General features: G+C 33.6%; 1 protein-coding gene across 1 annotated transcript in view; it reads left to right on the top strand.

Moving 5' to 3' along the window:
- The window catches only part of LOC127733824 (uncharacterized), a 131146-nt gene that overhangs the window by 13699 nt on the left and 101021 nt on the right, over positions 1-16426 (top strand). The window contains exons 2-4 of the mRNA XM_052243218.1: positions 8951-9364; positions 11490-11684; positions 12325-16366. Of these exons, the coding sequence (XP_052099178.1) occupies positions 9005-9364; positions 11490-11684; positions 12325-12687 (918 nt within the window). The 5' untranslated portion in view covers positions 8951-9004 and the 3' untranslated portion in view covers positions 12688-16366. The remainder of the gene's footprint in view (positions 1-8950; positions 9365-11489; positions 11685-12324; positions 16367-16426) is intronic.

Below are 16426 nucleotides of genomic sequence, written 5' to 3' on the forward strand. Positions count from 1 at the left end.
ATTGAATATATGGGGTTCTTTGATATGCTGAATCTAACCATGTATTTAGATTTTTTATTTGTGGACCCCGTTATCTAATTGGTTCATATTGAGGTCAAAAGGGTCCAAAATTAAACTTTGTTTGATTTCATCTAAAATTGAATTATTGGGGTTCTTTGATATTCCAAATCTAACCGTGTATTTAGGTTTTTAATTTTGGGTCCTGTTTTTTAAATTGGTCTACATTGAGGTCCAAAGGGTCCAAAATTAAACTTAGTTTGATTTTGACAAAAATTGAATTCTTGGGGTTATTTGATTTGCTGAATCTAAACATGTGTTTAGATTTTTGATTATGGGCCCAGTTTTCAAGTTGGTCCAAGATAGGGTCCAGTATTTAAACTTTGTTTGATTTCAACAAAAATTGAATATATGGGGTTCTTTGATATGCTGAATCTAAACATGTATTTAGATTTTTGATTATGGGCCCAGTTTTCAAGTTGGTCCAAATTGGGGTCCAAAATTAAACTTTGTTTGATTTCAACAAAAATTGAATATATGAGGTTCTTTGATATGCTGAATCTAACCATGTATTTAGATTTTTTATTTGTAGGCCCCGCTATCAAATTGGTTCATATTGAGGTCAAAAGGGTCCAAAATTAAACTTTGTTTGATTTCATCGAAAATTGAATTATTGGGGTTCTTTGATATGCCAAATCTAACCGTGTTTTTAGATTTTTAATTTGGGTCCCGTTTTTTAAATTGGTCTTCATTGAGGTCCAAAGGGTCCAAAATTAAACTTAGTTTGATTTTAACAAAAATTGAATTCTTGGGGTTCTTTGATATGCTGAATCTAAACATGTGTTTAGATTTTTGATTATGGGCCCAGTTTTCAAGTTGGTCCAAGTTGGGGTCCAAAATTAAACTTTTTTTGATTTCAACAAAAATTGAATATATGGGGTTCTTTGATATGCTGAATCTAACCATGAATTTAGATTTTTTATTTGTGGGCCCCGCTATCAAATTGGTTCATATTGAGGTCAAAAGGGTCCAAAATTAAACTTTGTTTGAATTCATCAAAAATTGAATTATTGGGGTTCTTTGATATTCCAAATCTAACCGTGTATTTAGATTTTTAATTTTAAGTCCCGTTTTTTAAATTGATCTACATTAAGGTCCAAAGGGTCCAAAATTAAACTTAGTTTGATTTTAGCAAAAATTGAATTCTTGGGGTTCTTTGATATGCTGAATCTAAACATGTGTTTAGATTTTTGATTATGGGCCCAGTTTTCAAGTTTGTCCAAGTTTGGGTCCAAAATTAAACTTTGTTTGATTTTAACAAAAATTGAATATATGGGGTTCTTTGATATGCTGAATCTAACCATGTATTTTGATTTTGGACATTGGACCATAATAGGTAAATTAAAAAAATTCAAGTTCTTAGACCACGTACATTCTTTCTGTGTCAGAAACCTATGCTGTGTCAAATATTTAATAACAATCCAAATTCAGAGCTGTATCAAGCTTGAATGTTGTGTCCATACTTGCCCCAACTGTTCAGGGTTCGACCTCTGCGGTCGTATCAAGCTGCGCCCCAGCGAAGCATTTTATTTAAAAGAGTTATGCCCCTTTGAAATATTAACTTTCTTGAAAATGGCCTCGTTAGCGCTCTCACGGTAACAATTCTTGCCAGATTTTTGTAAAACTTATACTATAGGTTAATATCAGCAAAATCTCGGACAAGTTCTATAATGGTTGAGATCGACATTTTTAAAAAGAGTTATGCCCCTTGGAAATATTAAATTTATGGAAAATGGCCTCGTTAGCGCTCTCACGGGTACAATTCCTGCCAGATTTTTATAAAACTTATAGTATGCTATAAGTAATGCCCTTGAAGGTCTGTTTGAAATGTAATTTATTTTCTTTATCAAGATAATCAAAGATCTATTTCAGCAGTCTATAAAATATGTGCAACGCGGGGGACATTGGAACTCTGTTCTTTTATTTCAATTTGTGAAGACCGTAATTTTATTTTTAAACCACTCACATGTCCCGCGCCGGACCATACTTAATAATAAGAAAACAATATTTCTTTTACCAATTGATATATACTGTTCAAAAAAAAGAAAAGATACAAGGCAATGTATTTTCCATATATAATGAAATTAGATACGCTGTACCAAGGTGAATAATTGCCCAATTCGTCTAATATTTACAGAGTGTTATATTTTTTTTTATCAAAACCATTGATTTAAGGCAAATACGCGATTTTTTTTTTGCAATTTTTGTTATTTCAAAAAATCGTATTTTCACCCAAAAATTCAAAAATCGATATTAGAACTTAAAACTTTAAACTTAAACATGGTCTGCTTAAAATTTTGAATGCCTTTGCAGATATTTGAATACTTAATTCTCATCTTCGAAATTAAGTGCCGACTTTTGTCATCATTTTCCGCAAAATAAATTTGACCCCTTTGTTCAATAACACGGTATTTTCTCACTTTCCAATGTGGTCAGATTCTTTTAATCACATGCATTTGCTTTGCAAGTGAATGTTTTTCATTGGATAATTTAAGTTTTTCCTATTTATTATATTTTATGATAAATTGGAGTTCAAACTTGTGTATCGTTACTTTTGTTGACTATAAAATTGAGAATGGAAATGGGGAATCTGTCAAAGAGACAACAACCCGACCAAAGAGCAGACAACAGCCGAAGGCCACCTATGGGTCTTCAACGCAGCGAGAAAATCCCGCACCCGAAGGTGGTCCTCAGCTGGCGCCTTAGTAAAATTGTGTACTAGTTCAGGGAAAATGGACGTCACACTGAACTACAAAACAAGTATTGTATTCTTGCAACTAGTTGAAGCGTGTAATAATTTTAATGACATTACTACTTTCATTTTTTTTCTCACCTTTTTTTTATTTCAACACTTTTTCTTAAAGGTTATTAAAATTACTAAAAACTTGTCTAAAAAGGTAGATTTACTAGATAAAAGTACCTTCAGGAGCGTAAATTGTCGTAAAATATATCGCGGAAATAATTAAGAATTGAATGCTTCTTTTTGTAAATTTATTGGGGTGTAAAAGCGTTGACCGAAGTACATTTTGTATGAAGCGCATAAGCGCTTCATTCTAAAAATGAGCGCACGGTCAACGCTTTTACAACCCTATAAAATTACTAAAAGAAGCATCCAATACTTATAAATACATTTTTTTGCTAGGATCATGAAAACACGTTTTTTATCAAGTTTTTCTTTTATTTACCTGTGCACTTTATTGCGGAAGCTAGTGTCATTATGAATGGTACATTTCATTTTGAAATGAAGGTTAATTCCTGAATGACGCGAGATTGTTGTTAGCCAATCAAAATAACGTATTATAATGAAACATACATGTAATGTAATTATATGCATGTGTACGCATTTTTGTGTGTGTGTAAGGGTTGTTACTTTCAGATATATAGAGTGTCGTTCGTGCGTATATAGTATGACAATATTAGCTCATTTATTGCTTATTTCGTGGTTGCAATGACATAAACTTAAAAGGTACCAAGATAACTTTATTTTTACTTGATTGTTTGATCAGCCTGTTCACAATAGCTATATGTCGTTGTATTCAACTTAGTGGGAAAATTACCAATCAACGTACCTGGACTGTGCCTAATGCCCAGCTTAAACTGTAATTTAGCCGATTAAGTTCTTTTCTCAATCTTAGATTTGTATAAGAAATCAAAACTTTAAAAAAAAACCGGACAAATAAAGTGTTATTGCTATAAGGTATCTAGTCGATGTGGTATTATACATATTAAGATAATCAGATCCAATGGCATTGACCGATTATAGCCCTATTCACAAACAAAAGAGAACCGGAATGAGTCTGGCAAATTCAGTATTTGCTATACCAATTAAAATTATAAATTATCCTATAATTAAATAAATATTTGAACGTTTCTTTCACGATCCTTTTCACGATCTTCAAAAAGCGGTACGCGATCTTTCACGATCTGAAAAATCATTTTTGTCGAGCCTGCGACTTTTGTCGCAGAAAGCTCGACATAGGGATAGTGATCCGGCGGCGGCTACGGCGGCGGCGGTGTTAGCTAATTTCTTAAAATCTTTATATTTTAGAAGGTGGAAGACCTGGATGCTTCATACTTTGTATATTAATGCCTTATGTTACGAAGGTTCTGTCTGTCACATGTCCATTGTCCTTGACCTCATTTTCATGGTTCAGTGACAACTTGAAAAAAAAGTTAAGATTTTTTGTAATGTTAATTTCTCTCTTATTATGAGTAATAGGATAACTATATTTGGTATGTGCATACCTTGCAATTCCTCATGCCCGTCAGACAGTTTTCACTTGACCTCGACCTCGTTTCATGGATCAGTGAACAAGGTTAAGTTTTGGAGGTCAAGTCCATATCTCAGATACTAGAAGCAATAGGTCTAGCATATTGGGTGTATGGAAGGACTGTAAGGTGTACATGTCCAACTGGCAGGTGTCATCTGACCTTGACCTCATTTTCATGGTTCAGTGGTTATAGTTATGTTTTTGTGTTTTGGTCTGTTTTTCTTATACTGTATGCAATAGGTCTACTATATTTGGTGTATGGAATGATTGTATGGTGTACATGTCTAGCTGGCATGTGTCTTCTGACCTTGACCAAATTGTCATGGTTCAGTGGTTAAAGTTAAGTTTTTGAGTTTTGGTCTTTTTTTCTAATACTATATGCAATAGGTCATCTATATTTGGTGTATGGAAATATTTTATGATGTACATGTCAGTCTTGCAGGTTTGATTTGACCTTGACCTCATTTTCACGGTTCATTGCTCAGTGTTAAGTTTTTGTGTTTTGGTCTGTTTTTCTAATACTATAAGCAATAGGTCAACTATATTTGTTGTATGGAAGGATTGCAAGCTGTACATGTCTGCCTGTCATGTTTCATCTGACCTTGACCTCATTTTCATGGTTCATTGGTCAATGTTTAGTTTTCTTGGTTAAATCTGTATCTTAGAAACTATAAACAATAGGTCAACTATATTTATTGTATTGAATGATTGTAAGGTGTACATGTATTTCTTGTTTGGTTTATATGACCTTGACCTCGTTTTCTTGGATCATATCAAGTGTATGTGATAGTTGTAGTAAAGCTTTATATTTAGGACTATCAACATAATATTAATGATTAGTAAAGAAGGCGAGACATTTCAGCGTGTGCACTCTTGTTTTGAAAATATTTCATTTTTTGCAAAATTTCTGATTATTCTAACACAAATTAACTTTAAGAACCATTTGAATCATTTAAATGGAATGACATTTTACTAAGAAAAGTTGTTTAGTCATTCGAATTATGAAAAATATCTTGTTTGTTTACATATTTAATGTCATTTAAATGTCGAGGAGCAATTTGCCTTTTGTAGTTTGGTAAAAACGACTTACTTTTAAACCTTGATTTTTCTCAGATACTGATCATAATGTTGAACCATCTTGACGACAGACTTTATTTTTTTGTAAATTTTCGTATAATTCATTAAATTAGATTATATGAACGATTAACAAAATATTTCAAGTATACTTTCCATAATACACAACGGTCAAAGCGACTTCAGAAAAATTATTCAACAACAGATAACATATTTATATTACAATGTCTTTTCGATTTTCGACTAGCCAGATCTCAAAAGAAAAAGTTTTTATTTATTTCGCCGGTCGACACAGTGTGGAGAAACGCTCTATGGTTTAAGATGGCTTTGAATCATATGGATGAAACAATGCATAAGTTCATACACAGTATGCACAACAATATAAAACCACGAGATATATATAATAACCAAAAGTAAGACCCCCCGTGTAACACCTGAGTAAGACCCCCTCCCCCCGTGTAACACCTGAGTAAGACCCCCCTCCCCCCGTGTAACACCTGAGTAAGACCCCCACCTCCCCCGTGTAACACCTGAGTAAGACCCCTCCCCCCGTGTAACACCTGAGTAAGACCCCCCTCCCCCGTGTAACACCTGAGTAAGACCTCCCACCGTGTAACACCTGAGTAAGACCCCCCTTCCCCGTGTAACACCTGAGTAAGACCCCCACCTCCCCCCGTGTAACACCTGAGTAAGATCCCCCCTCCCCCCGTGTAACACCTGAGTAAGACCCCCCCCGTGTAATACATGAGGAAGACAAAATGAATATCTTATTCTTTCCCCTCTATTATTCTCTTTATAATTATATTAATGTACTCACATTTTATCTTGGAATGTGAATGATTTGTTATCGATATCAAATTGCCTTGAAAATTATCTTTATGTATATATTTGAAGTTGCTCATCCTATTATATTCCGATGACACTGTCCCAATGTCAGAAATACGAGGAGACCTTCAAATGCAAATGAACTGCGTCAGTGAATATTGTAATACACGGAAACTTAAAGTGAATTGTAACGTATATTGGTATGACGTTGGCGTCGTCGTCGTCGTCGACGACGTCCGAAGACACATTGGTTTTCGCACTCTAACTTTAGTTTAAGTGAATGGATCTCTATGAAATTTTACCATAAGGTTCAATACCACAAAAGGAAGGTTGGGATTGATTTTGGGGGTTATGGTACCAACAGTTAAGGAATTGGGGGCCAAAAAGGGACCAAAAATAAGCATTTTTGTAACTTCCAGACATAACTTGTGTGTTAGTGTATGGATCTCGCTGACATTGTACCACAAGGATCCATATCACAAAGGGAATGCTGGGATTGATTTTGTGGGTAATTGTCTCAAAATTTTAGGAATTAGGGGCAAAAAAGGGGCAAAAAACAAGCATTTTTCTAGTTTCATGACAATAACTTGTGTTTAAGTGTATGGATCTTTCTGAAATTGTACTACAAGGTTCCATATCACAAAGGGAAAGCTGGAATTGAGTTTGGGGGTAAATACCCAAAACGTTTAGGAAAAAGGGGCCTAAAAGGGGCAAAAAATAAGCATTTTTCTAGTTTCCAGACAATTTCTTGTGTTTAAGTGTATGGATATCTCTGAAATTGTGCTGCAAGGTACCATACCACAAAGGGAAGGCTGGGATTGATTTTGGGGGTAATTGCCTCAAAATTTTAGGAATTAGGGGCAAAAAAGGGGCAAAAAAAAAGCAGTTTTCTAGTTTCAGGACAATAACTTGTTGTAAGTGTATGGAATTTTATGAAATTGTACTACAAGGTTCCATATCACAAAGGGAAAGCTGGGTTTGAGGGTGGGGGTAATTGCCCTAAACGTTTAGGAATTTGGGGCCAAAAAGGGGCAAAAAAACAAGCATTTTTCTAGTTTCCAGACAATAACTTGTGTTCAAGTGTATGGATTTCTCTAAAATTGTACTGCAAGGTACCATACCACAAAGGGAAGGCTGGGATTGAGTTTGGGGGTGATGAATCATAAGGGGGTTCAAAAAATTGAGGGGGGATTTCTTTTTTCTTTTTTTCCTTTTTTTTTCCCTTTTTTTTTTTTTAATTTTTCCATTTTAAATTGGTTATTTCTGATTTATATATAAATGCAAATAATAATGATATGGTTTGAATTGGTAAATTAAAAATTTTTAAGTTCTTAGACCACATTCATTCTATGTCAGAAACTTATGATGTGTCAAATTTTTAATCACAATCCAAATTCAGTGCTGTATCAAGCTTGAATGTTATGTCCATACTTGCCCCAACTGTTCAGGGTTCGACCTCTGCGGTCGTATCAAGCTGCGCCCAGCGGAGCATTTTATTTAATTTTCTCAAAAGAAGACATTTGGTTTCCGGACAATAACTTTAGTATAAGTAAATAGAAATCTATAAAATTTAAACACAAGGTGTATAACCACAAAAGGAAGGTTGGGATTGATTTTGGGGGTTATGGTTCTAACGTTTAGGAATGAGGGGCCAAAAAAGGGCCCAAATAAGCATTTTTCTGGTTTCCAGACAATAACTTGTGGAACGGTGTATGAATCTCTCTGAAATTATACCACAAGTTTCCATACCACTAAGGGATGATTAGGATTGACTTTGGGGGGTTATGGCTCAAACCGTTTAGGAATTAGGAGCAAATAAGGGGGAAAACTAAGGTTTCTTGGTTCATGGACAATTTACAAGCAGTGTAAGGGAGGTGATCCAAACACATTTAAAGTACAATGTTGTTTATGTTTGGATTATCTCCCTTACACTGCTTTAAAATTATGTATAAAGAAATTTTGTATTGTCTTGAGGTGATTAGCTGTCAATTTATTCTTAGAAGTTACTATTAAAGGAATATTAATTTTAGCAATGATTATGTATGTCATTTCTATTTTAAGACTTTTATGATGTATTTAAATTGGTAATTATGGTTGCAAACTCCATTGGAAATTTGAATTGAGATTATCATATCTTGAGGGAAAGAATTTTTTTTTTGGAAAAAAGGGCGGATGTGAAAAAAAATTTAGGGGGGTAAAAAAAAGAAATTGTGGGGGGCAATTTTTTTTTCATTTCAGATTTCAGAAATTTAAAAAAAAATCTTCAAGTATTATTTTTTTTGCCAAAAAAATGGGCGGGGTTTAAAATTATTATTTTTTTTTGGGGGGGGGGGGGGTGGGCAATACGCAACAGCATAGTGTATTTCACAAAAGCAAAAAAAAGGGGGGGGTAAATTTTTTTTGGTTTTTGTAGGGGGGGGTCAATTCGTAACAGCATAGTGTATTGCATAAAAGCAAAAAATTAAATATAAATTCAAATCATATAACCAATTCTAAGTTCTTTGACTACAGCTATTCGGTGTCAGAAACCTATTATGTGTCAAATATTTAATTACAATCCAAATTCACACCTGTATCAAGCGCGAATATTGTGTCCATTTTTGCCCCAACTGTTCAGGGTTGGACCTCTGCGGTCGTATACAGCTGCGCTCAGCGAAGCATTTTATAACGCTTTTGGTGAAAATATTTGTTTCAATTATATTTTATAATTTACTTTATTGCAGTGTTTATTGGATTGTTACAATGGTGAAGAATTCTGCATCGTATAAACCAAAGTAATGGTTAAAACAAGAGTATGCATCACCTTTGTCGCTGTTATGATAGTTTTCTTTGTGTTAACAATGTTTTTATATCGTTTCTTGAACCGAGTTTCTAAAATGTCTTCTGATGGAAAGATCTATATTCCGATGAACCCACAAATGTTTATAAAACAGGACAAATCCCAAAAAGATTACAGTAAAGAAATAAATCAACTTAATCGAGAACAAGTAAGCATGGACGACCCGAGGCTTATAAAATTAATTCGTAATCACTGGATTGAAAATCCATCAGATGCAGAATATAACCTTCAATTCCCGGATTTGCTGGATCCATCTGCAGGACAGGCTCCTTTCGTAGATAACAGAATGAGTTTCAAGGTTTGTGCACTAATTTTGTTTGATATATAAAAAGAAGTACTCAACTGTAAGGATTAATTTGAATAAAAAATGCCAATAAATTGTCTCGGAGATGATAAAAATTTAATGAGAGAGAAAAACATACACTCCTAGTGACAGCTTCGACAGACCTGCATGCATACAAGTGAGTATTTTGGTACTTACACTAGGATAGATCACTTTCCCCTGAAAAGTGCTAATACGAGGTCAATCTTTAAGGGAACCTTATTTTTGAAACCTTTTATTTCTTGTATACAACAAAGTGAAATCATTAACTTAGTCTATATAAAAATAACGAGATGTGGTATGATTGCCAAGTTCAAATGCACTGGATGTAAACAATCATAGGCAACCGTACGGCCTTCAAAAATGAGAAAAAAAACCCATACCGTATAGTCGTCTATAAAAGTAACATGAAATGAAATATATGAAACAATTAAATTCAGAAAACTAACGGCCTTATGTATGACCAAACAATTTACGAAAAACAAAAATGACAGACATGAACCAACGACAACCACTGAACTACAGGCTTCTGACTTGGGACAGGCACAAAAAGAATGTGAGCGCTCAACCCTTCCCCTAACCTGCGACAGAGGTGTTAAGCACAACATAAGAACAAACTATAAAAAATAGTTGAAAAGTGCTCAACTCATCAGATCGATACAAAAAAGAAAAACATCTTACAAAAAAAAAAAAAAAAAAAACCACACAGACCGGACGTGGCATATGTTTAGGGAGTTTATTACAATATTTTGAAAACTTAACAGAAAAAAATGTGAAAAAGCGCTAATACTGGAAAACAGGAATCGCCACGTAAAATCTTTATATTTAGACACGATGACTTATCCCTACTAGCGAACGTAAGAAGAACAACTTATAGTGCAGAAATTTATTTACTGAGTTTGAAATACCATCACCAAAGAAAGTCAGCTTTATCTGAGACTACTATAACACAGATTATGAAGTGTGTTAATCTGGACTTGTACCGGCCGGAAGTGAAACCCATGAAGAAAGGGTCTACGTTTAGCTTTGTGTAACTTTTGACAAAGTTTTCCGAAGGAATAGATATAGGAAGATGTGGTATGAGTGCCAATGAGACAACTCTCCATCCAAGTTACAATTTATAAAAGTAAACCATTGTAGGTCAAGGTACGAAGTCTGGTTATTGATTTTGGCCGCTATAGGGCGGGAGTTTGGGAAGGTGGGCGGGCAACTTATGAACCGTTCAACCAGTGCTTCTCAATTTTTATTGTTGAAGAATGTTGTTACTGATGACAAAATAGAAGTCAAATTCGATACTGACGATTTTCACATGAAATTTTCATGAGTTATGGTTTTTGATTGATTGGAAAATGGCTCTTTATGTCGTTTCCATGCAATAAGTTATGAATCGTTCAACCAATGCTTTCAGAGTCAATTTCAATATAGTGTTACTGATGACGAAATAGAGGTCAGGTTCAATATTGCATTAACCGTTCAGGAGTTATTGTCCTTGAATGTTTAGAAAAAAAAACACTGAGTTTATATCGCTTCCTTGGAGGAATTTGAGAACCGTTCAGCTAATTCTTTTCAAATTTCAATACGTTTTTACTGGTGACCAAAATGGAGGTCATTGACGATTTTCAATTTAGCCGCTCACAAGTTACGACTCTTCATTCCTTTACACGTATAAATGTAATGAAATCCGATTTGTTGTTATTTTGACGGCCTCGTGTTGCATATCCATACAGCTAGTAGGAGTCCTGTTGAAACTTTATAGAAAGGCAAATTATTTACCCTCTAATCAAAACGCCGAATTTTTTCTGTATCCTTCCATACGTTGTATACATGTAACACGTGACATGTAATTACTACCGGTCTATATATCACAGGGAATGTAAATAGTTGTAGGCTAACAGTTGTAAAATGTGATTGAAATCTCAAAATGTACCCTTGCAACATCCTGTCAATATCGGAAATTCAGTGCTGTATATTGCATTTTTCAGATGTTTGGTATGCATGACAAGAAAAAAAAGTGTATTTCAGACTGTAGATCTTCGTGATTGATGCAATAAGTTATACACACACACATAATATTGGTTGAGACTTTTTTTAAACATTTCAGGAAAGAGGGTTTTACGTTGAATGTGGTGCTTTAGATGGCGAAACTAGGTCGAACACTTTGATGTTAGAACGTTTACGGAAATGGAACGGACTGCTGATAGAAGCCGATCCATCCAATTATAAAAAATTGAAGGAAAAACACAGAAAAGCATTTAGCATCAACGCCTGTCTAAGTATATACCCCTTTCCGGTTATAGTAAGTTCAAGAGATAAGTTGTATCCGCAGATCGTTTTTTTTTCCAATTTTCATTCAGTCAAAATATCAGCAAGATATTCGGGAGAATATCTTTTTTTCATTTGTCTCAATTGGTGATGTAAGCTATTGTCATCATTTGGCGTCGGTGGTTGAAAAAATTTTCATAAACCTTCTCCTCTGAAACTACCAATCAAATCAGACTTTGTCTGGATGATCCTAAAAAAATATCGATCAACTAAACAACATTTATTACTAATTTTTTTATCATAACAAAACTTGCTTAATATTTGTATGCTAGGGCCCGTATGCATAAAGCTACTTAAGTTAAGATTTGTTCCGAACGGACGGATTTCTCTACATGTCCTACGATAAATTAGTATTACGATTGGATATCTTAACTTAAGTATCTTTATGCATACGGGCCTAGATTTTTAATGATAATATCAAAAATGTAAATGTAATATTTATTAAGTTTTAGTAATGATCGATACTTAATTGATGAATATCATTATATTCTGTACAGAAATTCAAACATTTTTAACATATTTGTTAATATGATTAAGGGGTATAAGTGTCCTATTTTTTTAAAATGCCTTCTTTGAAATTAACACGTTTTGTATATTTTTGTTTTGTATTGCAGATGCAGTTTAAGCAGCGATTTAATCAAGGTAAACTGATAGAAAATGAAAGGGATCGTGGTGGGAAAAAAGGTACCATCATAGAGGTCCAGTGCTTCCCTTTATACTCTATACTGTTAGCTATTAATGTCACTCGTATAAACTTCTTTAGCCTGGACGTAGAAGGAGATGAACTCAAAGTTCTAAAAACATTGCCTTTTGATCAAGTTGACATAGAAATGATGACTGTTGAGTATAAACACATTGACCTAGGCGAAGATTATCTTAAAAATTATGTAGAAAATAAAGGATATGATTCTTTGGTCAAAATAGGACATTATAGGCAGTGGGCTAATGATATTATTTTTAAAAGGAGAAAAACGTAATTTCAGATAGTACTGTGGATTCGTTATTATTGTTGGTAACCAATTTTCATTGATTTCATGGGAATAGGCGAATGTTCAACAAATTATAAATTTCCTTTAGGTTTTCGTGCTAACTTTGGGCAAAACCACGTAATCAAGTATCAACAAAAATGCTTTTTTCTTCAATCCACGAAAATTGGTAACCACGAAAATAAAGGAATTCACAGTATTAACTTCTTTGGTTTGTTGTTAGTTGTTAATCCACCAAAGGTGTTCAAAAAAACCAGTTTGTTAGGTGTTATTCCACCAAAGGTGTTCAGACAACCAGTTTCTTGTCTTCCATGGAGTAGGAAATGTTTAAATTTTGTTGAACTTTTGATGTAAAGAGAGTCTATACGTAGTGAAAGTTTTCATGCAGGATACAATTTTCCCAACGAATATTTGTTTTGTGAGTACTTAATCCATATATTTGTGTAAGTTTTAAACAACCTTTCATGCACTGCAAACATTCATTGAAATTTGATTCTATAAGTCAAACATAAAAATATATTAAAAAATATTACAAGAACATTTTTTAAACATATGCAACATATCAGACATCCTTTTTTACGATTGACTACCTTGAACAGTCAGAAATAAACGACCCCTTACCTCCCCCCTAAAGAAAATAAAATAAATTGTCAGTAACAAAGTGAGCATACCCTCATGTCCAGTAATTTCGTTAATCCGATAATCTTTTCATTTCAATAACATAACGTTAAATGAACGGGGTTACCAGAAGAAAGAAATTCACAGCCAACATCGTATTTGATTGAAATAAGTAAAAGTAAAAGTAAAATTGGGCCAATATAAAAAAATCATTAATTGAAAAAAATGTTAAAAAATATATCACGATGAAAAACATTTTACCATTAACTGTTAAGCCAGTTATATTATGAAAAATGATACAAATAATAACAAAAATGTTTTGAATGATGAGATTTACCTATTGTCTATTTACTTCAAAACTGTCAAATTACTTTTTATAGTTGCTGCCCTTAAATTTTACTAATTTTTAAAAAATTTTGCCTATTATCCTGAAAATTATAACAGATAGGTTGAAACTTTAAATGGCAAAATTATCATCAAGACAAAATCTACAAATAAGTCAGCATGGTCAAAATCGTCAGACAACTCCTTATTGGAGTTATTTCCCTTTAATTAATTATCAGTTAATTGTGTGTGCCTAATATCTGGAAAACTATAATAGATAGATAGAAACAGTTAACTTATATAAGCAAAAATGATCAGCATGACAACATCTACAAATACGTTAGGCATGGTTGAAATCGTCTGATGACCCGTTGTTGGAGTTGTTGCCCTTTAATGATAATTTTACCAATATTTTGTGTTTTTGTCTAATATCTGAAAAACTATAATAGATAGATCAATACTTTAACAAGCAAAAATTATCAGCTAGCAAAGATTTGAAATTTATGTCTACTGTTATAATCAGTTGACTCCCTATTGGAGTTAGAGTTTTTAACCATTTTTAGTGTTCTGCCTATTAGATCTATCTTGAAAACTATTATAGATAGATAGCCACTTTAAATAGCAAAATTGATCAACAAGACTATTCTAGTCCACAATTTTGGAGAGTGTTCCTTTTGGAAGATACACATAGACCTAGGTGAGAACACAGACTCTTTAGAGCCTCTAGTTCTCTGAAATGTATTAGCTGTTAAATTACAAAAATCATTTACCATAACCGAGAAAAATATGAGTTATGCCTCTTTGATTACCGTTTTAAAATGCGTTTAGCTGCTTAGGGTGATCAAAGCTCGCAAATGTTTATAGAAACGTTATCTTGGTCTAACCAGTTTTACATCAAACATACATACCAGAGAGAATTCTGGGTTGAAGTAAGTTTTTCTTTAAGGATTACAGTTACCTCGACAACGGATGGTTTGTATTTTGAATTAAAACTCAGTAATTTTGGAAAAAGACTTCCAAATCGAAAAACGACCCGAAAAAATGCAGAAATGTTATTATTGGAGTCTTAAGAACTGGATAAAATTTATATCAATTTAGTCACTTTCTAGCATGACAAATCAGTTCGAAATTTTAGTCATTGGAAAATAAACACAAATGATGAGTTTCCATTGGCATTTATGATAAAGTAATCTTTAATCAGGATACATATGTTTTGTTCACTGGTACTGAAGAAAGCAATCTTGAGGTTTATGAAATGACATTTACGTTTTGTTATATATTTTACTTAGACTATAGAAGAAACAAAAAGGATGGCGAATTAAGCTTATTGCTATATCCCCTTTAATGCTGGAGATCACAATTACACATGTTTACATTGTCCACACAGTATAATATGCTCATTACTGAAGACCGATACTTCTGTTGACCAAAAGTAAATACAAATCAGTTTGCCATGATTGTTTTTGGCATAAAAGTCATGACGTTTGCATCTAAGATATGTGATTGTTCATTTTTGTCGAGCCTGCGACTTTTGTCGCAGAAAGCTCGACATAGGGATAGTGATCCGGCGGCGGCGTTAGCTAACTTCTTAAAATCTTTATATTTTAGAAGGTGGAAGACCTGGATGCTTCATACTTTGTATATTAATGCCTTATGTTACGAAGTTTCTGTCTGTCACATGTCCATTGTCCTTGACCTCATTTTCATGGTTCAGTGACGACTTGAAAAAAAAAGTTGTGATTTTTTGTAATGTTAATTTCTCTCTTATTATGAGTAATAGGATAACTATATTTGGTCTGTGCTTACCTATCAAGGTCCTCATGCCCGTCAGACAGTTTTCACTTGACCTCGACCTCATTTCATGGATTAGTGAACAAGGTTAAGTTTTGGTGGTCAAGTCCATATCTCAGATACTTTAAGCAATAGGTCTAGTATATTTGGTGTATGGAATGATTGTAAGGTGTACATGTCCAACTGGCAGGTGTCATCTGACTTTGACCTCATTTTCATGGTTCAGTGGTCAAAGTTAAGTTTTTGAGTTTTGGTCATTTTTCTTATACTATATGCAATAGGTGAACTATATTTGGTGTATGGAAATATTTTAGGATGTACATGTCTGTCTCGCAGGTTTTATCTGACCATGACCTGATTTTCACAGTTCATTGCTCAGTGTTAAAATTTGGTGTTTTGGTCTATTTTTGTTCAACTATAAGCAATAGGTCAACTATATTTGGTGTATGGAATGTTTATAAGGTGTTTATGTCTGTCAGCCAGGTATCATATGACCTTAACCCCTTTTACATGGCTCATTGGTCAATATTAAGTTTTAATGCTGAACTTTGTTTCTTAGAAAATATAAGCAATAGGTCAACTATATTTGGTGTATGAATGATTGTAAGGCGTATCTGTCTGTCTGGCAGGGTTCATATGACCTTGACCTTATTCACATGGTTCATAGGTCAATTTTAGTTTTTTGGGAAGTACATGTTTGCACTTTTTGCAATTCCTGTTATTAAAGTGAAAGAGACAACAATGTAAAATTAATGCAATTCAAATACTTTTTGTGAAAAATATCAAAAATAAAGAAATAACTTTTGCAGTTATAATGTTCATAATGAGAAGGTCACCTATTTTATTTTAGTCTCGCCTCTACAAAGTTGAAAAAGCGAGACATAGGTATGCTGTTTCTGGCTGCGGCGGGGTCAACAATGTATTATTTTGTGATCAGGTCAGTTTATAGGGAACCACTAGTGGTGGGTCAATGATATTTGGTATGAAGTTGTATAAG

The sequence above is a fragment of the Mytilus californianus genome, unplaced genomic scaffold, assembly GCF_021869535.1.
Source record: "Mytilus californianus isolate M0D057914Y unplaced genomic scaffold, xbMytCali1.0.p SCAF_3, whole genome shotgun sequence".
Lineage (NCBI taxonomy): Eukaryota > Metazoa > Mollusca > Bivalvia > Mytilida > Mytilidae > Mytilus > Mytilus californianus.